The sequence below is a fragment of the Rissa tridactyla genome, chromosome 5, assembly GCF_028500815.1.
Source record: "Rissa tridactyla isolate bRisTri1 chromosome 5, bRisTri1.patW.cur.20221130, whole genome shotgun sequence".
In the NCBI taxonomy this organism is placed as follows: Eukaryota; Metazoa; Chordata; class Aves; order Charadriiformes; family Laridae; genus Rissa; species Rissa tridactyla.
This window is the reverse complement of record NC_071470.1, coordinates 22,113,876-22,141,374: the sequence shown is the minus strand read 5'-3', so window position 1 is coordinate 22,141,374 and position 27,499 is coordinate 22,113,876. Positions and strand designations below refer to the sequence as shown.

At 42.8% G+C, this 27,499-nt stretch overlaps 1 protein-coding gene across 2 annotated transcripts in view; it reads right to left on the bottom strand.

The window, feature by feature from the left end:
* PPARGC1A (PPARG coactivator 1 alpha) overlaps positions 1-22,944 on the bottom strand; it is a 68,057-nt gene extending 45,113 nt beyond the window's left edge. The window contains exons 1-3 of one of the 2 annotated variants that reach the window (XM_054202686.1): positions 22,873-22,944; positions 22,040-22,180; positions 16,796-16,975 (exon numbers count right to left, since the gene is read on the bottom strand). In XM_054202686.1, the coding sequence (XP_054058661.1) occupies positions 16,796-16,975; positions 22,040-22,087 (228 nt within the window). In that variant the 5' untranslated portion in view covers positions 22,088-22,180; positions 22,873-22,944. Of the gene's footprint in view, positions 1-16,795; positions 16,976-17,357; positions 21,982-22,039; positions 22,181-22,872 lie in introns of those variants that run through there. The other variant, XM_054202687.1, reaches the window with a different exon arrangement.
* Between the last annotated feature and the right edge of the window lie 4,555 nt (positions 22,945-27,499).

Here is a 27,499-nt window from a genome sequence, read left to right as displayed (position 1 = left end):
TTTGGTACTATTAAGAGGACTTGCGCATATGAGCAAGGTTCCACAGTCTGACACGGTTCTCTGCCAGCTGAACTGTGGAGCCATCAGTGCCTTCTTTGGGGTAAAACTGCAAGACCTTACAATCTTTAATGAAGCCACCTCCTCTTTAAAACATATAAAATGAGCTTTTTTTTCTTTTTTTTTTTTTAAGGCTACAAACAGTTCTCTTTAAGTGGTCTTAAGCAGGATACCTATCTATCTGCACCTCACCGAAAAATATGAGGAGATATCAAAACAAAGGAACTCCAAAGCAAAGAACAAATCTTCTCAGTCCTTACATAGATTTTACTCATGCTACAGCCAGTCTGAAAGACACCACTGCAGAAATCAGTCATGCTGCTGTTTTGGCCTCAACTCTCTGCACTTCTGCAGCTAACGCTGTCATGGGTACTCGCTATATGAGCGCAGATCAGGAACTTTACCGTATTCAAGCAGCAAGTGCCTCTGCACAGATTCCTGCCCATTGCCTTCCACGCGATGCCCCAGGTACTACATCAGTCACTGTTAATATCGTTTAAAACCCCCACCTTGAGTAAGGCCAACTTCTAGAGGCAAATGCTGGACAAGGTCAAGCTAAAACCCAACTATGCAGTTGAACAGAAGTTCCTTCCCTTATTGGGCCGGCATTGCATACAACTGCCATGGAGCTGGCAAAGCCTGTCCTCTCAGACACAATTTTTCTTTGACTCTCTTTTCAGTGTGAGAAATGTTTTCCCTCTTAAATAGTGGTGGAATTCACAGAGTCCCTCACCAGAAATATATACCCAGTGCCTTTATAAGCTCACGCATCGTGGCATAACATAGCCACATGTCTTGCAACTGCCATTAAAACCCTCCATATGTCTTCATTTGCGAAGCAAGTTTTCTTTTTGAGTCAGGAGTTAAGTTCACAGCCTCTCTGTCAAATAAACAACATGTCTGTTGTCACCTGGCTGCTGAGCAAGCCCTGTCTTTGAAAATATACGCTCAGTGATTTTAGCCATCTATTTTTCAGCCTTTCCTTCCACCGTCATGCAGCAAAAATAATGCTCCACCTTCATTACGGTGATTAACATTACTATCCATGTCCTGCAACTTAAATTTCTCCTGGTTAATTGTTACTCTAGCACTACAAAGACAACAGCCCTGTTGCACTGAACAACCTCCAGTCACATCATAAGGGAAAATATCTGCAGAAAGTACCCACAGCTCAGACACCACCAAAAAAGGAGGATTATAATCCTGACTTTATACCAGGGGATTTGATGCACAGAGATTAATCACCCTCTGTAGCCCTGAGAGTGCCCATGGGCACGGTGGAGTGCAGGGCTCCAACCAGCAACACCAGTCTCCCCTTCCAAGCAGGGGGCAGTATTTCACAGACACCAACAGTGCACACGGTCCCTGTCCCAAAGCACTTATAGCCAAGCTTCCAGTTGACAGAAGAGGACTGAGAAATGGTTGTCAAGAGCTTTGGGGTCACAGCAACATAACTAAGGAGGGATCATTTCGTGCATTCATGAAACTTGGTGATTTTGACTTTTTTTGTATGGAAAAAGTCCCCATCATATTTGCTCACTTATTACTGGCATTCCAGAATGAAGTTTTCCAGAGGAAGTTAACAGAGAGACAGTAGTGCATGCCACAACAGAACAAGACTGGTGTGTCAGATATACCTCCATACCAGGAAGCTATGGGATACCTGTATGACATGGCGGATGTCAGGTAGAACATCAGCATGCTTCAGCAAAACAGACAAGTTTGGACCAGTGGGAAGGAACATGATCATGACTGAGTTCAAAAGTGAGCATGGAGACCATCTAGCTTAACACTAAAAGCTGGGTCAGCCCCTCAAAACACAGAAGAAAAAGGCCATACTATAACAGCAACTCAGCAAGCATCTTGGAAAAAAAAAGGGTCCACAAAACATTGTTTGAGTGGGGCCCTCTCTTTGTGTAACTCTGGGAAGATAAAATCCATAAAACATCCAAATCCAGTTGGGTAGGTCATCACCTGTAAAGACAGTCACACAGACAGGTTTGCCTCAAGGAAAGATAAGCAGGAGAAAGTGAACTGAGGGTTCAGCAGAGCTTCATCTCAAAGATTCCCAAATGACTATAATCCAAGCAGGAAACTATTTTATTTTAGAATTTAGGTGGTACACTAGAAACAAAAATATTCATAAAAGCAACCCCTGTCCATCCCTATCAACCCGCCACGACAGCAGCTTTATTGCACACAGGGCCCAAGGAGCAGAGCCCACAGGAGGGCAGTGCACAGGCTGTCTGCAATGTCCCACCAACTTCCAGACAGAAAAAGAGAGAAAAATAAGCTGTTGTGCTGCCTCCCCCCTTTTTACTATATACTTTTTCCATTCTTTTATTTGCTAGTGAAGAGACTACACTTTCCAGTTATAATAATAGTTCAAGATCAGGGATGTGCTGTTAGGGACCTTCTGAGCTCAAGTGACAGCCTAAGATGTAGCAGTCATTTGTGGACTTCCGTATGTAAGACTGCGTCATCCACCACAGCCTGCAAAAGTCGTTATGAAGTTCGTAGGAAGTCAGACAGCACTGACGTAGGAAGAAAGTGTCTTTGGCACAGGATCAGGGATAAAATACTTTCTCAAAGGCATTTGTGGGATATCAGGCAGAGTGAATTGGAATTAGGATGAGGGATTGTGCCATTAACACTGGCAACAGATTAAGTCCTGATGATTTTCCTTGTGTATAAGGTGGGAGAATACAGGCTAGGTATTGTGTGTTTATTGAAGCAAGAAGGTTACAGATAAGATATAATCTAACCAAATCATAGAATGCAATTTGGGAAGATATTAAAGAGTTAGAGAGTCTGAATTAGCAGGTTTGTCTAATACATATAGGTACAATTACACCCTGATGTAAAACAATTATTGGATTCCAGAGAGGGAGAACACCAGGCGAAGTGGCCCTGATCCTTCATTAGCACACACCCAAAAGCACAAGTATTGAAGAAGCAGGAAGCAGACATCTCCAGGAATTTTGGACTGTACAAGCTTGGCACTGGGAGACGCATTTTATTTGCAGAGAAACAATTCAGATGGATTCAAACCTTTAAATAGCAGTCAGCAGTATTTTGTAGGTTCTCATTCCAAGTGTATGAGCATTTTGAGTCCTTTGCTGCTGAAGACAAGCATGTTGTTATGCCACACTCTTGTCCTGCCGTCTTCCTCACACACAGTTATTTCGCTAAGGCGACTCTCATGCGAAAGGGCTGGCTTACCAGTTAGCAGTTTCAAAGTTAAAAAGATATCATTTTAGAATTGAACAGAGCATTTGCAATGAAAACTGAAGCCATGCAAAATTTGTCTGATTTCTCGTTGTAAAGCCTTTCAAGAGAACCTTGGCTAACCGTGCATGCATGGTTTCTGTGTGAAATGCAGAAGTTTGCAATGAAATCTGCTTTTCTTTTTTGAGGTCAGCCACACTCAGCTCTTAGATTTGACTCTCTAGGGGCAACAGTGATGAAGACTCACGTGGACTATCTCCAAATCTCAGCAACTTTGATTTTCACAAAGATTTGAATTCTTTTTAAAATTGGGAATATACCAGTATGGTTAGGGAGGGATTCTAAAAAAATAACAGTACATGATGAGTCTTGATCAGAAATGACTAGGGAATATAATGCAGTTCTGAACAATACATTTGAGGGATGTCTTTATAAGACTTCTTTTAAAGACTGATTTTGGGGAGGAATTGGGAAAACCTCGCTGCTCTGTTAAAAGGGATAGAAGGGCAATGAGTTCTACTGTAGGATCTCTTCTTTTGCTGACTCAGTGAAGACACATTTGTCATTCAAAGACAAATTAGCAAAGGGCATGGATCGTGCTACATAGATGCTCAGTCTCAGTTATCAGCCAGGTACAGGCAGCTTCCAACGCATCTACCTCCAAGTGCATTTGAAAAAAAAAAAAAAAGCCATCTCTTTTGGTAGATGTGGACAGAACGTCTTTGTCAAAATTTCAGTTTGAGCAAATACTGCAAAGCGGTTTAGCGCAGGGAGGATTTGTCCCCACAGAAATTGACACAAATTCCTTTAGGATGGGGGCAGCCACCTCAACCACACAGCTGGGATTGCCAGCAGATAGAATTAGGAAAACTGGAAGATAACACTATGGCCTAATGTAAACTCTCAAATCTGCTGTAAACAGAGCGGTAACATTGGCACACAATAAAACTGGTATCTGTCATTGCACTCGCAGAAGTAGGTGTAGGGAAGGACAAGAGACATGAGTGGATTTTTGTCCACTCCTATGAATTCTGGTCAGGGAAACAGCAAGCTGACGGAAGCTGTGGCAAATAGCTAATGTTATAGTGATGGAGGGCAAGCTGGAATGATGGTGTCGGAGGGAAGAATGGCAGATCAAGTGGAAGGGTCCAGTTTGAGGTTCCTGCTATGCGCATGGTGCAACCTGGAGTAACAGGCTGGAGAAGGCAGCATTCCTGGATGTTTCAAGCTGGACTGACAGAAAACCCCACAAAAGCCATTTTCTAAAAAGTTTCTGACATGCCTGCTGGGCCAAGGCACATCTATACACAAAACCACGGATTAGGAAATACGAATTATTATAGGTTGAAGTTTAGGTATAGGTCTTTTTTCTTCTTAAGCTTTGGTTCTAAAAATCAACGTTTCACAAGTCTAATCTTGTGAGAGATTCAGAAAGAAAACAACCTCCTACCTCCCTGCAGCACAGGGCTGCCCCTAAAAATTCCTTTTGGGTCCAAATGGGGTGCACAGTTCAAGTGGATCTGGACTGTGTTCACAGAGCTGCAAGCGCTGGGAGTGGGATGTAAGGTAATAACTGATGGGCCAGCGGAGACTTAGTATTAGCTCTGATCATACTGGACTTGAACTGACACAGCATGGAGACCCTGACATGATTCCTGCTCTCTGGTACGCTGGGAAAGCTCCCTGGGCAGTTGCAGATTCTTGGACACCATTTGGGTCTGTACAGGACACAGCCAAATAATCTTTCCCAACCCAGTTTTGAAAACACAATACAGAGATGCCAACTAACTCCGTGGAACCTGCCTGGTGCATTATGGTCGCCTCTAGCCACAGCTCACAGCCCGGTAGGATCCAAACTGACTCTTCCAGGTTTACTCCCGTGGCCCTCCATCACTTTCCCTGTGTTCCTGCAGGAGAGGTTTGCTGGCTCTCAGGACAGAGCCTAGGAGAAACATCAATATTGAGCAAAAGCTAATAAATCCCCCCACAGCACCCGTCAGCACACTTACGGCCTCACAAAAGCTAGTCCTGATCTGGCTGTAAGAGCACTGTATGAGAGCTAACAAGCCCTGTCTGCCTAGTTAAAAAGGGAGCAAAGCCTCTTCCAAATGACAGTATTTCTTACCTTCCTAAGTCTTTTGGGGGGGGTCTGTTTGGTTGTGGTTTTTTTTTAATTTTTTAATTTAATTCTTCTTAGGTCTGGAGCTAAACAAGTCTCCATGTTGGGATGTACTAATTAAGGCAGCTTCTCCCCAGGCTTGGTAGTCCCAAATCATGTTGACACAACCGCAACTTCAAACTAGCCTCTCCTAGCTGTGTTGTAGGTTAGGACTTTATTCCCTGGGCTGGGCAAGCTCAGCAGGCTGTAACTGCCTCCAGCTGGCTGGGAGGAAGAGGAGCAGTGCTCCTGGGCCTCTAAAGGAAGAATAACTTGAGTTTATCTTCACTCACAAGCCCCAAGGACCAGCTCTTTTCTGCTTTCGCTACTTTTGCTTCTTCCAAGGACTTCAAAGCGCACACAATAAAACAGGGAGGGCCTGGTCACTAGTACATACAAAGAGACTATCCCCATATGCTACAGGGTTTTTAGGCATTACCATGAGACAAGTAAAGAAAGATGTGTTCAGTAACTGGAAAAGAAAAAATTAAAAAATAAAAAGACTATGGCCTGGTATGCCAGGTACTAAGAGGCCACATGAACGTACTGCAATTAACCTTAATTCATGGGATGAGATTTTCAGGAGGGTTAGGTATCCAGTGACAATGTTTAAAAGGCAAATGCACAAAGAAGTAATGTGCCACCAGAACTGTAACGAAAAGATTGCATAGAAAGTTATGCCTTATGGATGATTTAGCAATATCATAGATAGCACGGGCTCCAGCAAAAAGAGTGAAATCATCCCTATCTTCTCATTTTGGCAGAATTTTAACAAGGGGCTCCTGGGAGCTCTTGGGGGCTCCTCCATGGCTCAACAGACAAATTAACTCATCAAAAGGAAGGTAGGGATGATTAACTAACAAGAGCCCCCTCCAGCCCATCACTGGCACATGGTTATTTCACCCAGATGGTGTTCACCTACCTGAAACTGGTAATGACAGTCTCGGATCGGATTTACAGAAAAACAGATAATAAGGTGCTGCAAGAGTGACATGATAGGAGTTATTGGTCTGTGATGCTCTAGACTGTGCCAGAGGCAGCAGAGCTGTTTTGTAATGTTAGCCTCTGTTTTGTAACGTTATCCTCTCCACCCGAGAGATTTCCTGCTGCAAATGGGAGACTTGGTCTCCAGAGAGGCATTTGACCTGACCCTTCCTATACAAGAGTGGGATCAACAGCAAAGAAAACGACAAGAGATGGCAACACTCCCATCACGTACAAGCAGAAGCAGTTTGACACCCTTTCACTGGAAATGGATGAATGTCTCTGTAGTGTTAAGGACCGTGCGATATTTTCTTCTGCCTTAGAAAAAAAACCCAGAAGTTTTTCTGGCTTTTCTCCAGATGCAATTGAGGTGACAATTGGTAATGTTTTGCCTGATATCTTCATACTAGTGTGAAGAGTGCTTGTTGGGCTTTTAAGGATAGTCAATACAGCCAAGAAAATACACACCACTCCTGGTGGGGGGGAAAAAGTAAAGCAAACAAAACCAGAAGAATTTCAAAAATGCATAAGATTGCCCCAGATAGGTAGAAATAGAAGCCTATTGCTCCTTTTATGCATGCCTGGAGGGTCAAATGCCTTACAGGGCACATCCAATCAGATGTCAATAAGCATGCACTTACGGTTTTTGTGTATTAAAAAAAATTGTATACGCATCCTTTTTTACCTGACAATTGTAAGATTCCACTAGTCTTACAACAAGCCTGTCAAAATGGACACGCTAAGGACCTGTGGAAGCTAGGACTAGCCCAAGAAGTAGGTTTCCTTATAAGAAAATTTGATGTGAAAACTGAGGCCAGACTGAGAACACTCTTGACTGACACCTCCCTTCCTCTGAAAACTAGGATTTGGCCATAATGGGCTTCTTGCTAAATACAGACATGCCTCCTAGAGATCCCATAGTTGTTTAAGACTAAAGTGTAAGATTCTCCAAATGGGATCAGGAACTCATTACCAGTCCTAATAAAGTGTCATTTTAAGGGGGAATAAGCAGCAGCAAAGGAACACAGAAATAATTCCTCAACTTCCTGCTCTAGGTGGCCCTGCCTGAGCAGGTGAAGTTGCACCAATGACCTCCTGAGGTCCCTTCCCACTTCCACCATTCTGTGATCCTGCAAAGCCCTCCCCTGCTCCAAGTTCGTTATTCACCCTTTATCGGCCACTTTGTCACCTGCACTACCTGGCTGCCCACACCTCATGAACAAGCCCTCCTGAGGTGGAGACAATAGACACAAGGTCCTCTTCATTCAGTCTCAACCCACGGAGCCTGGCAGAGTGGAGCATATTAAAACTAGATGCAGCTACTCAACTGATGCATATTTTAAAAAAATTAAAAATCCTGGATACCAGAAGACTTTAAAAACTGTCATCATAACTTCTTTTCACTTAGGGTCACTGACTGCTCTGTGAAAACATGCAAGCCCCAAGTCAAAATCCCAGTGGGAAGTCTTACTTCCATAACTGCGCTCTCTGATGCAGTCCCTGAATCATTATGTCACTGCTTAAACAGCAACTTGGGAGAATAACAGTTGTTTTTTTCACAAAGGTTTAGGAGTACTTTCAGAAACAACTTTTGAGTTCCTTTCAGGAGAAACCACCATTCCAGGAGAAACCTCCCATTGTTTCTTCTAGCAGCTCCCATGGACACAGAACGTTCCTCTGACCAAACCAATCCTCCAGATAACTGTTATCACCACCCCCTTGCAAGTAATCTCCTGTGTGAGAAACAAGTTTTCCACCCATTTTCTTTATTTTCAGGCAAGAGTATCTCCTGTAGGAGAGACGTGCAGTCCATCAGACCACTTGATGGACTGCCCCTCCAAAGCCCCACAAAGATTTAATACCGCTGAGCCCTCAAGGAGCAGATGTGGCAGCACACAGAAGTGTAGAGGTATAGGAAATTCTCTCTGCACCTCTAACCTTGTAACGTTCTTGGAAGGGCTGATCCTTCTGAACTTCATGCGATGAGCTAGATAGCTGTGAGCAGTTCAGGCAACTCAAAGCTGTCATAAATCAACAAGTCAACAACACTTGCCCAAGGCTTCCACTGTGGCTCCTCACAGAAAATACTCCGTTCTTCCAATTATCATCTTAGTGATTAGAAGTACCCATTATGGACCAGCACCCCATTGTGTTACTCACAGTAAAACACAAGCGCACAGATGTGTGTGAGGAAATGGAAGTATTATTCCAGTGCATCACACCGCTCGGGCTTCATGACAACACCAAAATAGGTGTTGGTTTTGTGCTTTCATAAACAAAACCCAGTGATTACTGCATGTGGTAAAAAGCAAACTCCAATCACGGCCCTTCAGACTCATCACTGCCACAAAGTACTAATTAATTTCTCGATCATTACAAAGCAGGGCTGTTGCCCCATTGTGTCAGAATGGAAAACTCAGCCAAAGCCACCAACTATGCATTGCAAAGGTGCTGGCTTCCATTGAGACCTAAAACTAGTCGGCAGGGCTGAGTGTGCATGCACGCAGTCAGACGCCCGTGCGTGCCGGTGCTGCAGTCTGGCACTTGCAAACATAGGCACTAGGATCCCCTGCACACCTGCATAAAGCTATTGAAATAAAAACCAAGCGCCGGAGAAAAAAAGACCCAAAAAGCCGGCAGGGGCCACTCTTCCAGAAAGGCTGAAAATTTCTGGTGCATCTGAGTATTAGCCACTGTAATATAGTAAGAGCTACAAGTGGATAAGTTTTCACAGACACACATCCTTGTATTTTTTTCTGCTTGGGGGGAAAAAATAGTTCAACATGATTCAATACCAAAACTTTATCCCTGCAACAGATTTGCTCCGTGCAATTTCCTCCTCCTGACCTACACATGCACAATAGGTTAGCAGCACCAAGGAAAAAAAATTTCCTAAATTAAGCTTCGCTATGATTTTATCCTCCTGTAATGGCATGGGCCTGAGTTAATGTTAAGTGGGATGGGGCAGCAGGGGAAGAGCATGCCAGGGTTAAGATGGAGCGTTTAGTAGCAATTAGCAATGATGCGCAGTGCAAAAATAGCAACAATAAAAAAAAAAAGAAAAGAGGTTACACTAGAAATAAAACCATTAAGGGACATAAATTTAACAGTTTAGCCAATTAGCATTTGTCTAAGAAAGCCAAACTTTCTGTTGCTGTTGTTAAGCAGAGTGGTAAGAAAAAAACCAGAAAAATCTTATCAGAAATATTTACTTCCCACTAGCAATGACTCTGGGAGTGTTTTTCTAACAAAAGACAGAGCCACTGGCCCACTTTTTTGCGACCCTCTCCGCAGTTCTAGGGAGAAAATATTTAGTTCAACATTATCGTAAGCTAGAATATGGCTCTATTTATGTGACAAGTTGACAACATACAATTTCATGCTTGTTGAACTGATCTGTGTTATATATTCACTGCGAATATTATGAAGCCTCACCATTATAAATATGAAACAGTATACACTTATTCAAAATAACTCCAGCAGTAGCAATTTATAGCTCGGTTGTTTGCGTGCTTATGAAGTCCAAATGCCACCTTAAGAAGCTGCATCTCACTAAAACAGATGTGGAGTGTGACTGTGACCAAAGTGGATTTACGATGACCTCTGTGAAAGGAGGCTATTACATTTTTGTCTGTTATGGCAGCTGACACCAGTTTGTATTTAGATCCGTAGCCAGTGGGAACACAGTGTAACACGGTGTCCTCAAGGGCTGGTTTTAACACGGGCCAAGACATTCGTCTAATGACCTAATTAGCTTACTACTGCTCTGGTGAGTGTTAGTCTTCCCTCTTGCAAAAAGGACAGGTGCTCAGCTGAGCGGAGACACGGCGAGTATCTCAAGCCACGGCTGCTCCAGGTGAAATATCTCCTTAATGGGACTGCGAAGGGGATCAGTTGCATTTTCTTGATCGCGTGCCTGGGGAATGGTCTTGGTGGCCTCATACATCAAACAATAAGCTCTCAAAGCAATTGTATTTTGCTCATTTGGGACTTCTTTCCCGCCTGAAGGTTTCAAGCGATGTGCAAGGTTCTTGTATTAAAATATTTAGACAGTTTGTAGTTTGTCCAAGCGAGAAAGAAAAGGGAGCAGCAGCACACCTTGTTAACACTACATACAGAGCATTTGCATAAACTCTTCCCAATTACATAGCAGCTGGTTTGAGTAAAATAAACTCCACTTACTGCTTGAGCCTTTTTAAATGTCAGCATAGGTAGTCACAGATTATGGTTTGCATACATCATCCCCATAGATGTAATGTTATTGTGCTGGACTCCTATTTAGTAGATGCAGAATCCTGAGTCAGGCCAGAGACGTCGGAACAGGTAATGCATCTGAACGCGCAAGAAACGTGACATTGCTCCATTAGGAATATAAAAATTCTGGCACTTTCACCCAGCCTTGGCTATTTTCTTCCCCTGGAATTGAGGGTCTTTCTCCTAGTCTCACAAGTGGTTTTTATGATACATTGTTACCTTTTATTGTTCTTATAAAGTTTCCTATCCCAAATCTGCATCTTTTGCCTTTTATGTTTATTGTTGTATTAAACCTACAATGTTGTCTGTTTCCCTACTAAATCTATCCCGTAACCACATACTGTACATTCATTTCTCTAGGACCTCAGTAGCTCTTATCTGTTTGCTTTTATGATCTCTTATGAACTGCTAGGAATAGCAATTTGCAGCGCTGTTTGTAAAGTCATCTCAGCCTGAACTCAGCCTTCCCTTTTTTTGCCATACAGCAATACTCTCTGCAGTGAAATCCCATTTGCCATAGAAGCATTTCATTACAGGATGCATTTTAGAGGGACATAAGTTCCCAAGTACCCTACGTGTGCTTATCATGTAAAATATTCAATGTGAATGAATCTGAATTTCAAAAAACCTACTTCTTAGAGCAGGAAACTCCATGTTGATACGAGATGGTCCTGTGCTACCTTCAGATTCACCGATATGTTGCCTGCTCTATGTTACTGCCCAGAGCTATTTAGTTTGCGCTTTCTGAGGCCTCAGACATGCTGCTATACCGTTCACACAATCTCAGTTCTTCCAAGCACTTTGATAAGCTTTATTCTGCCATTATACCATCTAGAACATTAAACACAATGTTTAAGTTCTATGTTAAATCACAATCAGTTCCTATTAACTGTTCCAAGCTCCTCATTTTTATCAACAGTTACTTTATTAAATCCTTAATAATATAGATGGAATAGTTAGTTAATTTGTGTGTTGAGCCATGGATGTTAATTTGTAAACATAATAACATACTGCAATCATTTGCATAATAGCATTTTAATCTTTTTAGTAAAAGCTGTAATTCCCTACAAAGTACGCTGCAGTAGAAACTAAGTGACTATTGGTAATAATAAAAAAGGCCTTAAAATTCTGATCCTATTATAGTGTTGGAACATACCCAAACTGCTACCATAATCTCTGAAATGTTACTGTTCTCTGATTTAGGTGTCTGTGTCAAGAATAAAAATGAAGTATAACTGGTAGCAGTAGACTATTTCCTAAATGTAATTTAGTATTCACTAAGCACCAGCACTTTGCAAATAGCTCTGAGGCTTTCCTTCAAAGTTCAGAGCTCTAGTTATGCATATCATGTGAGGTACACCATGCAGCTCACCTCCAGCCTCTGTTGTGCTGAATAGATGGCTATGATAAATCATGCTGATTTGGCACTGAAGGGCATCAGCCATCAAGGATTTGACTACTATGTCTTTTTTTCCCTGAGATTATATCTCCTTGAACTGCCTGCCCTGGGCTACTAGTTTTGGAGAAAATTAAAAAGTGGAAAAAATGCTAGTGGAGGCCAGTACTGAAAGTCTACATAGGCTCTGCTCTCTGGAAACCCATTAACACCAGTCACAAGACTGGCAAAGAAAACATTGGTGGTTGTTTAAAAGTCAGGCCAAGTCATTTTACGCAAGATCTGGTAATTCATTAATCAATCTGGCTGCAAACCTTGAATGAATAACCTGACATAGTGAAAGAGACTGGCAGCACCACAGAACATGAGGGAGTTTATATCTGAACCAATGCAAATTACCCTGGTGATGTTTAAGGCTCCTCTCTACCCTCATCATCTTCGTGATGCAAACCCTTCCAAATAAATAAGAAATCATTTATCTCCATGAATTTCCCTGCTGCCAGGGGCAGGATGGTATGCATTTCATTGTACAGCTCTTTCTCTCCCCACAGTCTCATTGCTTGTAATACAGCATTTTTTGGCAGCCTACAATAAAACATAGTGGCCTATTTAGGCTTTCCAAATACATGGCACATAGAACAGTCTTGAAAAGTAACCTGGGCTACACCTATGCAAAACAATTAAAAATAAAGTCATCAAATACGTTGAGCATCTCTCTAGAATACAGAATTATGTAAAAAATTGAAATCAACGGAGGGAAAGCAATGTGGTTTTTCTGAAGTCTTTTTAAAGACTAAAAAAAGTGCTTTGCCAAGTATGAGAATACCACACTTAAAAATTTTTACTATTTTACACAAGTTCATTATATTGTAACAGGTTATTGCCTATCTATGAGCTGCATTTTCTCTTAACATCAGTTGAGCTATTTGTAAGCAATGCCAACAAAGAGATATAGCCACCGTGGATAGCTTCTCTCTCCATAATGCTAGGCATGGGTCATAAATAATTTTAAATATGACTAATCTTACATGATAGGGTATGGTATATTTGAAGAAGCCTCAGGGGACAACAGTTTTCGCAAACAAAAAGCTTTCTGACTCGTGCTACATTAAGTTGTATGGTTGTTCACATTTTCACATAGCATTGGCTTTGAGAATGAAAACCTCATCATTCTGATTTTTTTAAAAGTAGCCAAATCAATTTTTTTACAAATACAATTTTTTAAAGTCTAGTTTTTCACAAAAGCAAATAATGAAAGTGAATGATGCAGTGAACCATCTAAATAACTGGTCTTGGGTGACTTGTTAACTATTTACTTGCATGAACTTGTGTCAATAGACAGTGCCCTGAGGGGCAAAAACTCCTTCATTTTATCTTTCCAGTAGTCAGAACAACGGGCAAAGAAAACCATGAGAAAAACAGAAGTGAGCAAGCTGTGAATAAAAAAAGAGATCAACTAGTTCATAATATGCATATGTACACACATTGATAAGAAGAGTCTCTGCGCTGGGGCAGACGGTACAGGCTTGATTTGGGACTAGTGGTATCAGTTACACGGGCATGTGAGTAGAATAATGCAGTGATGAATTTGGTGTATGTACAAGATACTGGCCTGTTTTAATACTAGGGTGAAGGCCAGTATCTCATCACACCTAAGCGGATGAGAGCAGGGATTTATACTCAACAGTTACATACTATCTAGACTAATTGGACCTTTATCTCACTTGGCTCCTGGTTGCTACCATAACTATTAATAATTTCTAGTCCATGAGACACCCAGTGTCTCTGGGAGTGTGTAAGCTTGTGGGGGCTTGGCTCAAGCAAGCTTCCAGGAACATGACTTGCAGAAAACCTGAAAATTCACTTTCTGAAATACAAGTCTTTCTTAAAAAAAAGTGCACCAGCTTGAGAGATCTGGGAACTTTCCAAAGGGCTTTTGAACACCGGCCCTCACCTAGGCAATGCCACATGTACTGCAGTAGTACCTCAAAGGACAGTGGGCTTCATTCAAGGTTAGGTTTGGTAATTAACACCATACAGCTTGTGCAATTAACGCTGCTCTTGTACTTCCCAACATTTGTTTGCCGTTCTGGTTCTTTCCCTTCCACCCCAAACAGACTGTATATCTATTTTGGTATGACTAGGCCTCATCTGGAAGCTTAAGTTAGATGAAACTACTCCCACGATGATATGAGAGAAAAAAAAACAACAAAGTAACAAAAAAAAGTTATTTTCTTTGAAAAGAAAAGCCAATGCAGATCAATGGGAAACTGTGCAAAACTTCCATTCTCTCAGCTAAAACAAATAGTTCCTCGCAGAGTATGTGAGATAGTCTCTGGAGGAAGACGACATCTTCTGTTCTTGAGCACCCCCAGTTGTCGCATTACAGAGTGGCAGAGGCAAGAAATCGTGCAAGGTATCCAGCTGCACGATAGAGTATGGGGGCAGGGTTCATGTATGGGAGGAGAAAATAACTGGTTCATTCCTGTCTTCCTAGGCCAAGCAACCAAGAAATGTAAATATAACACACTATGAAGCTGAAAATAGTCTAATTTTGCACTGCAGCACTGCAAAATACTGTAAGAGCACAATTTGTCCTTACAGGTAAGCATGGACCAAATGCTGCTGCCAGTGACAGAGATGCAGCCTGTGACAGAAGCCGGTGAGCACAGGGAAATCCAGTCGTTTCCAAAGAGGGCAACAGAATTTGCCCGTTAGGAAAGAAGTAGCATATTTAATTTTCAAACTATTATTTCTGACCTATTAGTTGCTGCCTAGATGTATTTCCCCGGTTGCATACCACCTATTTCTTCACACTGGGGCAGCTCACCCTCAGGCGCATGTGAATGGGCCCATGAGAGGTCACATGCAGTGACCTGTACCTTGCATCACCATCTTCCAACAAGGTTACATACGAGCTCATCTGTTTGCAACATGCTTTGATTTTCAGAACAGGAATTGTCTCATATAGGAGGTGACAATTCCTATACAAGGCATGTAGGGGAATCGTCACTATCTATCTGAGACAATTATGTACTTGGCAGCTGTGGCCACCAGTGCAACAGGCAGTTACACACAGGGCAAGCAACGAGCCTGTGGTGAAGTTCCACCGGTTTAACTGGAACAATGTGTGTGCTTAGAGTTGGTAGATGCTTAATTGTATTACTTATCTGGAACTTACACTTTGAAAGTCTGCATCTTCAACTGATTCTTCTAAAAGGAAAATGCCTCTGCATTTGGCTTTCAATCAATGAGGAAAAATACACCTCGGTTGTAAGAAAAGCAAAGCCACTCACTCTCAACGCCAGCTGCAAATGTGTCCCCTGCCTCCCTGCTACAGACCATCCAAACCTACCCACTAACACACCATACCCTGCCTGAGGCGGTACAACTGCAATTCAAGAACAAGACGGGGTTTGGAAACTTTGTAAAACAAGGTGCAGAACATTATACAACTAATTAAAAAAAAAAGAGCCTAAGCACAGGGTTTTGCAGGGATAATTTCATTTTGACTTGAATAAAATTAATTCCAAGTTACTTGGGTGTAAATGACAGAAATTGAATAGAGAGGACCAGTTTCAGCTACCGGTTACACTGGTATAAATCCAGAGTAACTTCACCTGCATCAGGGAGATCACTGTGGTTTTAGAGCTGTATACAAAAAAGAAGAATTTCATTCAGGCCATCTTAGGTAAGCATTTTACTATACTATTTCAGTTAATCTTTTCCAGCCTTTAAACTCCACCGTGATAATACGGGGCTTCCCCAAGCCAGTGGGCCAGCCATACTTCCTGGAGCTGTGGTACCTGCCATGTGAGAGGCAGCACCTGTAGCATGCTGCTGCACAAGGTCTTCCTGCCAGCTAATCAATTTATTGTCCAATTTCCCAGCCAGTGGACGATCTATGGCACCTCCTATCATCAAAGAGAGAAGTAGGTTAGGGCTCAGGGAGGGCACGGCTGCCTCATAACCACAAGGCAGAGAATCATGAAGGCTTTACACAACAAAAGAAAGAAGGCTGGAGACAGAGATAGAGAGACTGTAACCTTCCTCTCGTACACCCTGATCCTCAAGGCAGAATTGTAAAGAAAACATTTAAATCTCTCCTACCACCCTTCAACTTTAAGATGGCTCTCCACCAGGAGATGAAACATCCCAAATGATGTGCTGCTTCATGAGCTACTGAGAGCACTCACATCCACCCTTTTTCTCCCCTATACGTCAACTACAAGGACCTCTCAATTTGTGTGCAAGTGCCTTGCACAGGAGTCCTCTGAGTGGTAAAAATCTTTACTATAACTGTTCCAGCTCCTCATCAGCTAGCTGCTGTGCTGCACTTTGCTTCTTGCTGGGGAATGCAAGTGGAAGACAACAAACACATTTCAACTTTTGTTTTCCTTTGTAGCTGACAACCGTGCAACTCCTCGCCGTGACGCCACAGGGCAGTGTGCTCTAGGCACTCTTTAGCCATTACCTTTCAAGAATCAAAAGTTCCATTTAATTCCTTTCAAGGCTTTTCCCCCCCTCCTCCAGATTGCAGGCCTGGTTTTGATCATGAGGATTAAGGGCGCCAGTCAGAACCCATAACAAACATCACCATGTTTGCTGTCTCTGAACAGGGGAAAAATAGTAAAACTGTTGTCCACCAGGATAAAAAAAAAATAAGGAAAAAAGCAATCAAGAACTTGGCAACGTGCATTTGCATTGCCTTGCCTTACCTCAAATATATTGGCGGGTTCATTGCTGTACTGATTGGAGATGATCTCTGACTGGTCGCTGTACCACTTGAGTCCCCCCAGAAAGCTGTCCGCATCCAGGTCGTTCACATCTAGTTCGGAGAGGTCAAGTTCTGGGAGATCTGGGCAAAGAGGCTGGTCTTCGCCAACCAAAGCAGCACACTGCAGGAAACAGCAACACAGAAACAGTTTCATTAATTACCAGGAATCTATTAACTTTAATATCATGTGATAAGAATTAAGCCTCGATTAAGCTGTGGCACAGAGTCACTAGAATTGACTCTGTTTTCTGGAAAAAAAAACCCTACTAAGTATTAGATCATTGTTAGCTCTGTACAGACATGCAAAAGGGAAACAGGAGGGCGTAAGCTGCCTTCTCTATCTCTGTCTCTGACCAGGGGCAACGACTTTCCTTCCCCCAGACTCTTGAACACGATAACAATCGTGTTCAAAGCTTTATTAAACCCAACAGCAGAGGCCAAAGCATGGCCTTATTCTCCTGCTTCAGAATGAACCAGTGCAGGTAGAAGTTACAGATGAATACCTCTGGGCAAGGTCTGTCACGCATTTCCTGATGCATTCAGGTTAAAGAGGCACAGCCTGTTACAGCCTTCAGCCCTGGAGGCTAGCTCAAGCTGGAGACAGTCACACTTTTGCTTCTACAGATCCTCACTGCAATCCTTGAGGTCAGTCATGATGGTGGCTACCATATGGGCATAAGAAAGTACAGGTCAGCGATGCTGCTGTGCTCATTTCCCCGATGCACAGAGCACAGACACCCAGTTACATGTCAGGGTCCTGGCCACTGAAGTGCGTTCTGAAATGTCCCTGTATTCACCTTTGGGTGACAGCATAGTTAGTTCATGCAGCCTTTCACCTGCTTGGTGTGAACACATATATTGTCTCAGTCAGCTTCTCAAGTGTCCCCAGACAGTGGCTGCAGTGAGGGAACCAAATGGGTTTTCCTCCTCTGGCAGCCTCTGAGTCCGTAATGCTAATGTAGAGGGTCTGTGAAACATTTTGGTTGAGGCAGTAAATGAAGTCTAGTTTGCACGGATCCTCTTCAGCAGTGCAAAATGTTCTTGTCTCCATGACTTACGAAGAGAGTAGTGATAAATACAAATAAATCCGGAATAAGTGTCCTTTTATATGCTAGTATGACGCTAGATAGAGTATTGACTGACCTACTGAGCAAGAAAAAGTTAATAACATACATCCACTTTAGCATGGCAAGTGAAATGTTAAGAGTATCCACCAAAACCATTTCCTAATTATGGAAAACACATAGCAACAGCTTGGCAAATAGCGGAGTCCCATACGTCAATGCTGCTTGATGAAGCAATTCCTCCTGCACTGTACCACAAACCTTGTAACTCATCTCCAAACATCTACGTTGATATGGGTACACTGCAAAACACACGTAAAGCTGTAAAGGCACCAGGCACTGAATGGTTAAAAGCCATTCAAAGTCAGCTGAGTCTAAGGGCTTCCACCCTGAGTATTTCTAGCACTGTGTTATGGATGGCCAACAGCATGTCCTCCTCGACTGCCGTCAGTTGACTGGGTGGTTTGAATGATTTCCCAACTTCTATTTGGACTGAAATCAACCCAGAAAGTGCCACTTTGTGAAGAGGGATGTCTGTAGGGCACTAACACAGTGTCCACAGATGTGAATTGCTCAATACCGGTTATGTCACTCTCGCAAGGACCGCCTTTTACAATAATGCAAGCGAGAGCTGCTGAAGGTGCATTTCATTGAGGTTTTTGTCCCTGGGAATCTTGGTGCGGCTGCAGCGCGCGGGCTGGATGCAGCAGTGCAGCCACGAGCAAAGATTTTGTCTGTTGGCACAAGGACTCGGTGCAGCTGGCGCGAGCTATAATTTACCAGACAACTTCTACATCTACCAGGACGCTACGAGATAATCACGGAATAGGCCAAGGGGCAAGGGAGCTGAGAGGCTGCAAAATGAGGCTCTGAAATAGCAGTTGCTTTTCTTCCTATTATTTCAGGGGCTGCAGAACTTTAAGAAGTCAAAACCCCACTTAAATAATTTTCACCGCACATGATTTTTTTTATCATTATTTTGGTCACAGGAGTTAAAAAAAAGGAAAAAGAAAAAAATTAGAGAGTTCCCTCTTCTTTAGTGCAAGACACAACCTTCCAGCAGCAATCTTATAATGCAGAGATGACCTTTTTTGGTGCTTGGACGAAGTCTCTGATCTCATTAAAGGATAATCTAGTTTTTGACTGAAAAGGTAGATTCTCAGCATCATTCTCAGGTTTGTGTTGTGGAGGTCAGTAGCTTATAACTGACGCCGTAGACTTCTAAAGTATCCTGCTGATCTGTTACTGCTTTCGTTTGTAAAAATAGCTTCACTCTGTGAACCACCTACTTAAACAAGTTTACCCTTAGTAATCTGCATTTTTAAGTTCCTACAGCGGGCTTCTGAAGCAATATAAACAATGGTATTAAAAAAAAATAATCCTGCTGATCGCAGCTTTCATTTGCCTATAGTGACTGCAATGTCACCTAAAAAAATTTAATTGCTGAAATGAAGTATATATGCTCTTGCCAATGTTGACATGATAATAAAATCAATGTTTCTGAATATGACATTATGCTTCTAATCTGAGACACATTAGTAGCAAGTGTTCCTGTTATTAATTTATATTTGGCCTTTGGACGATGCCAGATTTAACACTCCAAGTCCTAAAACTGTCCTCATCTGACACGCTGATATTTACTGTTTGCCTATACATCTGTAACAGGTGCACCTGCATTGCTAGCATACATTCTACTGTTTTCCCACCGTTATTTGATATGATAGTTATTCCATAACTATAGCCTTAATTTTATAGTAACATTTAGGAGGATGAAGCAGTCACTAAACACAAAAGGCTAATTACTGTGCGTTATTTCACGCCAACAGACTTTTTTTCTCTTAGTTCAGGCGCAAACAATAAATTAGCTTAACTGCACTGACAATAACGAATCATTATAATTAAGTATAATTCTCCATTAACATTTTGGACGTTTTTGTGCCTTTGAAGGTAAATTAAAAAAAAAAAAAGAAGACTGGACTTGTGCCATATTAATTATATTAATGAAAATATAATCTGTGTTTTATTTTTAACAAGTTTTTCAAACAGCTAAGGGGATGAACTCAGGAAAGAGAGAGAGACTTGACAGAACGTGTGTCGTGGATTCTCTCTATCAATCTTTGCAACCTTACTGTACATCACCTTCATTAAGCTGTGAAGCACTGGGGACGCTGATCAGCTACAGTGATGCAGGCCTTTATTAAGCAACACGCCGTCCTGTCATTATGTGAGTGCGAATATAATACATTTTAAGTTGACAGCAAACATTAATGATTCAAAAAATGAAAGCTGCCTCCAGTACCTGCCGCCTGCGGTATTTTAGATTGGTAAAGGTGATCCCCTGAGCCAAAGCAGCACGCAGACGCCAGTATTGCTACAGGAAGTGCAATGCAGGAGCACATTGGTAAAATCCTACCCACAGTTAATCCATCCACCACACAATTAACATTAAGATCAAACCCTTTTTCTTCTTCTTCTTTTTTTCCCCTCTACACTATGAAAAAGTCATTGACATAAATTATCTATTCTGTTACTAGCTTGAAATTACTGCAAGAACTCTAGTGATTAAAATAAATCTTCAGTATTTCCATACAAGCTGGTTCCTCAATCAGCTCCTAGCAGCACTAGGAATAATACATGATGGAAAAATGAAGCTACGGCAGCTGAGACCCATGCTACAAGCCAGACAACAACCCACAGGATACTCCAGCTACTCAGAAACAATTAGGACTTCGGAGCCAGAAAGTCATCCACTTACAGCCTTGACTCATAATAGCTACAGGACATATGAATTATCCATATCTATTCCACTTTACCAAGAAATCAAAACAAGATAAGAGCAATTACAATATGCAAACAGAAATCAGCGAATACAATGGTAAGCTGCAAATATTTAAAACACAACCAAAAGACTTGAGAATCCACACACATGCTCCGCCAGACAGGAAAAATATACTGGAGAACACGGTAACGTTTTTACTTTAGATGGGTAGCTCCCTACGGCATGAACATCTTATTTAAAAAGCATTGCCTGTAACCTGTTTTTCCCTCCCCCGTTGCCCGAGGGGAGCATTTTAAGCACTTGTTCCAAGCTTGCAGCCAGAGGGTTAGTTCCTTTGAGCAGGTCTGTATTTGGGATTCCTCTCCGTGGGGTCCAAAGAAAGTTTGCCTTGCTTCGCAAGTTGCCCGAACTTTCAGGTAACGCTCCATTTTGCTGAATGCAAACATGCAGAAATCCTCAAACCTCACTTTATACTCCAGAGATTACCAGGGAGCTGCTTGCCTTTCCCCCCCCCCCTTTATGAATTGTAGCCAGCAGAAGCTGTGGATTTGATGTATTGCCATCTATTTTTACACAAGCAGCAGCGGCGGCAGCAGCAGCAGTTCACACAGTCCTGCATAAACTCTATTCTCATGGTTCATCCTGTTGTCTCTGCTGTACAGTGGGATTTAACCATTTGTTGGACTACTCGGATTGACTGCAAACCCTGCTCGATGGGACATTAGCTACAGCGTCATTATTCCAATACCACAAGAAGCAGGGAAACGTCTCCTTCCAGAAATCTCTTTTAAAAACATCTAAAGCCAAACAACAGGGTATTCATTCTTGTGTGCGTGTTTGAATTCTGCAGCTGATAAACAAGGAAAAAAAAACAAAACAAAACAAAACCGTCCACAGAGCACAGTGAAACAAGCGATTAAAACACAAAGCTGTTGGTTAATTTTAACTTCTTTTTGGGTTTTTTTGAAAAAGAAATGTTAATCTTATTCTAAATAAACATGGCATTTTTCCAACCAGGCCACTAAACGCCACTGGAAAGACTTCAGACACCGATTCATATCAATATCTTAGAGCATAAATATTGCATATGACAGGAAAGCGAGCCAGAGGCACATGAAAATAGTTTCCAACTGCAGGAGATACTGATGACAGGAGCTCAGCTTTGATTTGCTCAAGGCATCGCAGCGTAACCTTAAAATAGCAAACTTACTGGAGTTAAGATAAGATTCGGACTTGTTTGCAAAGTATGTCGCCTCGGCCGGCCGGTCCCCTGACGAGCCCGCCGTCCCCCGCCGACCGCCTGCACCCCACGCGCCGCCCACGCCGCCGCGCAGCCCCTCACCTCCAGATCACTCCATACAGAGTCCTGGTTGCACATGTCCCACGCCATCCAGCTGCGGAGCGACGGCAGGAAAGCTGGCAAACTACGGTCCAGAGGCAGGCAGGCAGGCAGCAGACACTCATGCAGGCAACGAGACCCTCTCTGAGAGTGAACCGAAGGCACCTGTCTTACTACTGTTCCCCGTCACATGACAAAGCTATTAAAAAGTAGGCTGGGCTGTCACTCATCCAGCCTTCTGGTGCCGCTGCTCCAGCCCGTGACGTCACCCAGGGGCAGACCCAGCCTGAAGTGAAGTAAATCTTTGCAAAACCCGCTCAGACCTCGGCGGCCGCGGCACCATGCTGCGATTCAAAGCAGATTTCCACGCCACACCCCCGAAACTCCGCTCCTGCCGGGGAACAGCTCCCGGCTCTCCCCATCTTTTTTCCATTTCTTGGCTTGCCCGCTTTCTTTCCTCGCCCCCCACCCGAGCAAACAACAGACAGAGCTGTGTTTATTATAAAGAAAAAGTGAAGTAACTCCGAGCCGAGCCACAGCCTGCATGCTCTGAATAGCCCGAGCCCTAACCTTTGCAGCGCCAGCGCTGTTTCCTTTGGAGAGGCTATCCCAGAGTTCGGGAAAAGTTACAACACCTTCCAACATATTTTTTTTCCGCTTGAGGATTTTGCACCTCGCCAAGTATGTTTGTTAGGTTAACCATTTCTCGTTGATAATTGCAACTCAGGTTAGTTTTTCCACACTAAACGCGCCAGGAAAATGCCCCCCCTTCCCCCACTAGCATTTCCCAGGAATGGAGTAAGCATCTATAAAAAACATTCATACAGATATCTCACCTGCTACAAAGAGGGAGCCTGATCCTGCTCCCAGCTAGATTACAGTATTTCTCAGCTGCTCTTTAATCACTGCTCTGTCTCAGTGTACTCCCCCTAGAAACCAGGCTCATTACAAGCCCTGCCCATAACTGCTCAGACCCCCCGCCTGCTTTTTCCTATAAGCACCGCTGCCTCAGGGTGCATTTCTGTACAAACACCGCGCACCAACCCCTCTGACCCGGACCCAGCATTTTCTCATTGAAAATAAAACTTTAAAAAAAAAGCCTCTTGGCATGTGAAAACGCAGACATGCTGTTAACAGAAGTGTCTCCTCCTCGAAGCCTTTCCCAGACAAGGGGCACTGCTGCAGGTGCAACTGGTTTATGATGCCCCTCTGCATTGCATACCCAACACTCTCCAGGTACCAAACTGAGCCGCAAAACATTGCCCACAGTGGGGAAAATACCCCAAATAAAGGTCTTGTTTAACTATCCCCACCTGCCTGCTTACTGTCTTAAGTTGCAGGTTTTTTAATTAGCTGGGCGCAAAAAGTCTCGTGAAATGTAAGCGCTGGTTCCGTCGCGCTGGGCTACCAGTCAAAGTCACAAAACTATAATTGATCATCCTCCCTGTCATGAAATATTCATTTTCATTGTTATTTGCAAACTTGAGTATTCTAAAGGCTAAATGAATTCAATTATTGTACAAGGCTGTGGCGATTTTGCTGAGAGAAAAAATAAATAAAAAGAAGTACAATTCTTGAAATAGCCTTTTTCCCGCAGACGTTGGAAACTTCAGAAATGGTAGGAGGTCTCAGATATATTCTTAGCTTATTTGTGTTCCGTTGTAATTCATTATTGCCAGTCCTGATAAAATGTATTTTCCCAGCTTGTGTTTAAGTTGCAAATCACATCACACTGTCATATTTTCACCAAGCACAGATGACAAAAATGGCATTGTTTTTACTTTACTTAATTAAAAAAAACCACAGCAAAATACCGAACGCCCACAGAAAGCCTTTCCTACAAATGATTAAATTAACGGTATTGCTTTGCTCTCACGACGCAAAAAACCTCATTTCCTTCCCAATTATATGCTGATTTAATGATAAAACTGCAGTAAATTATTAAGATCTGGGGCAAAGGTGAGTACCTCTACCCCCCGAACAGTCAACTGCGAAATAATGCCGGGCACCTGCCTGCCTGGAGCAGAGTCGGCTCTTATTAATTATTATCTGTGGATCCATGGTTGGTGGAATATTCTCCTTCAATACCTACTTATAATTGTGTTCATTGACTGTGCCGAATCCATCATCTGGTTTTTTTTTTTTTTTTGAAGTTTCATTCACACCTTTTATAGAAATGTATTTACACTGGAACATTTCATATTGCTGTTTTGGATATTTTGACCTGCTCATGTTGTTTCTATTTTCTACATTTCCACTTCACTGCTTTCCCTTCAAATTAGCAAGTTAACTGATAGATATAAACTGTGACCTTAGTGGTGCGCTCACCATAGAAGCTTTAGAGACTGGAGAACTTTCTTAGTGCACTGTAAACGGTGCAAGCAATAGGTAATAATAACAGAGTCCCCCAGGGTTTTTCTATGGCCCTGTCCACGTTACGCCTTGAACTCTGCTGGCAGTTCCAGCGCTACCTGGAAGGGCTGCCAAGCACGATTCCAACTACAAAAGACTGCAAGGTTTCAGCAAGGGTTCCCCATTGCCTGGGAAGAATTTTATTTTTAAAAATCGAAGTGTCTAACCCCAGCCATAGTATAAATCTACTCACTAGGATCCTTCCCCCCCCCTCTATGTTTTAACGTGGGTTTTTTGTGCCTGTAAGAGGAGAAAAGCGAGGCAGGCAGTTGCAGTTTGGAAACGGCGCAGCCTCAGCATATGTAAATGAAGCCTGTGAAACCCAGCCAGCACCTAAGCTGCTCTCCTCAAAGGAAACCTTGTCTTCTGAACAGTCCCTAGTAGCTTTAGCAATGCTCTCCCCTTGTGTTTTGACAACACGAAAGAATTGCACAAACATCTTTCCTGCGGCAATATCTGAGCACACATGCGCTATTTGGTTCCATAACAAATGCATACAAAGAGAACCCTCTTTCAGCTGGTAAAGTCTGCGGGTCTGTTTGACCCAATCTGCCCTGTTGAAATGTCCGTCATCACACCACCTCCTCAATCACCGCACTCCCCCCATTTTCAGGTTACTCTGTACCTAGTCTCAGCGACTCCCAAGTTTTGCCTTTTCTTCTTCCAGGGCCATAATTCAAGAAAGTTCTGGCAAATCTTCCAACAGCATTTGGGCACAAATGCGCAAATCCTGATACATTTTTTAATGGGACTGGAAGGTATGGCCGCCTGCAACAACAGGGAACAGAATTCAACGACCGAAGCCTTCAAGCCCTCTGTCCTTGATGTTTTCCTGGATTCAGCATTCATTGTATTTCTTCCTCCGCTTCTTTCACACACATTTTCTAACTACGGTCATGTTTTTATTCCCTGTAATTTGGATTTCTCAAAAAAGTAACTGATTTTGGAGGCCCATGATTTTGAAATCCAAAACTTAGTTCCTTCATCGTGGCACTGAGGAAGGAAATTTCTTTCCTTGCCCCCAAGACAACACTACTTGCCGATTTTCAGCAAAGTTTGCTACTTTTACAGTGGAGTAAGGACAACAAAACTTGCATATAAAAACAGTGCTGGAGCAGTCTGGAACAGTGCTAGAACAGAGCTTCACCAAGCTGAGGTTTGCAAACCAGTTCTGACACCGGTTCAACCCCTTCCACTCGACCCTCCAAGAGTGAATGGCCTCACAGCAGATGATCAGCCAATGCTGTATATAAAAGAGCAAACTGCACCCCAAAGGTGTGTTCGCGTGAATAGTGTTCTATATAAAGTATATGTACCCTATTAATTTTTTATTAGAAATATTCCTTCTGTGCATCTTTACTCTTATTTTTTTGCACAGTCCTTTATTTGTTTTCTAGTCCATTCTCTCTGTTCCACTTCTATCCTATTTGTTTGCTTATTTTTTTTCCCCTTCTCAGCTTCTTTTCCTTATTTATCCACTTCACCTTACCCAGAATACACTCTCAATAGCATAAGCCAGTGAGTCAAACTCCTTGAACTTCTGGGTTCATTGGTGCAGTAATTCTACAATGGAATAAAACAGTGTGCTCTCTCCAATTTTGCTAGGGCAGTTATGAACTGAGATTTTGGCTTTTTTTTTTTTTTAAACAGAGGAAAACCACAATGGTGCTCTGTACCAGCTCTCTGAAAAACTCAAGAGATCTGGGCCAAATTAATTCCTGGCCCAGCTCTGGGCCACAGGCTGCTGTCTGAGGAGCTGTATATTACAGAGTCCAAAACAACTTTCTCCAAACAGCAATGCATTACTGACATTACTGACACCAGCCTGAATTTTGCCACATCTGCCTCCACAGACCGAGAGCTCAAATAGACAGCACCAAATGCCAGGGGAATTCGCTTGCTTGTTCACATGCAAATGGACCTGACTGTGAATACTCACTAGTAGTGCAAATTAGCTGATTATCAGTGTTAACCAGGCTTGCAGACATGCAACGCTTTGTAAGTTGGTGCTTGTAGTAAAACCTTCCAGGAGTACCTTAGTGAAGCAGGGGCACAGGTACCCACTGCAAGAAATCTTCCTAATTTTTCTCATACCTTCCTGAGCATCTCCCTCTTCACAAGCATATTTCACTTACTCATTATTAAAACAAGAAAAGCAAAAGCCACTCCAGCTGATTACATAAAAAATACATTTGTCACTCGTTTCCCCCCAACATTTGGAGCATATGTTCTCCAGAACCCACATTTGCTATGATTTGCAGGAAAACCCAGCTTGTCAGGCCTGTTAAAAGCAGCATGAACAATGTCTTTCACTCGGGTGTTACTGTTTCACAGAGAGACTAATCTCTAAAAGAGCATCTACACTTAAATTTATTGCTCCTATATGTTTGAGAAACGGAGCCATGTAAACCCATCAGTTTCCTGGGGAGGCTTTGGTGCTGTTTGAGCTCAGACACCCAGGCAAACCAAGGAGACAGATTCCTGTTTTGCAACTTCTTGCACGTTGGCAGAGCAGGCAGGACCACATCAAAATCACAGACCGTTGCAGATCTTCATCATCTCTCCTTTACTCACCTCACTGCTGGTATTTCCTTGGAACAAAAGAAATCATAAAGTTCTTCTTTCCCCCTTTATCCTTCCACCCGTTCAAATCCCTGGGAACGGACCAAAACCTGCTGAGGTCTGATATTATCAGACCCAGGGAACGGGCTTCTGGCATTCCTATTCAAGTGGCTGGGGGCTTCCCCCCCTACACACACTCAGAAGCTGTGCCCTTCCTCTCCCCCTCCCAGCCTCGCTGGGATGCTCACACCAGTTCTGGGGATGGGCAATTGTCTTCTCCAGCTTCAGCCACAAAGGGTAGAACCTGGGGAAGCTTCTGTATTTATAACTCTCTGCACAGCCCTGGAAAACCCCACCCAGATGCTTCTCGTTACCCCTATTACCATCCACCTGGCACCATCTTCTCTGGGGCACCTAGAGCATTATCCTTGTTTCCCAACTTGTTCATCATTAACACCAAACTAGTTTTTACCAACCTTTTCTGAGAGG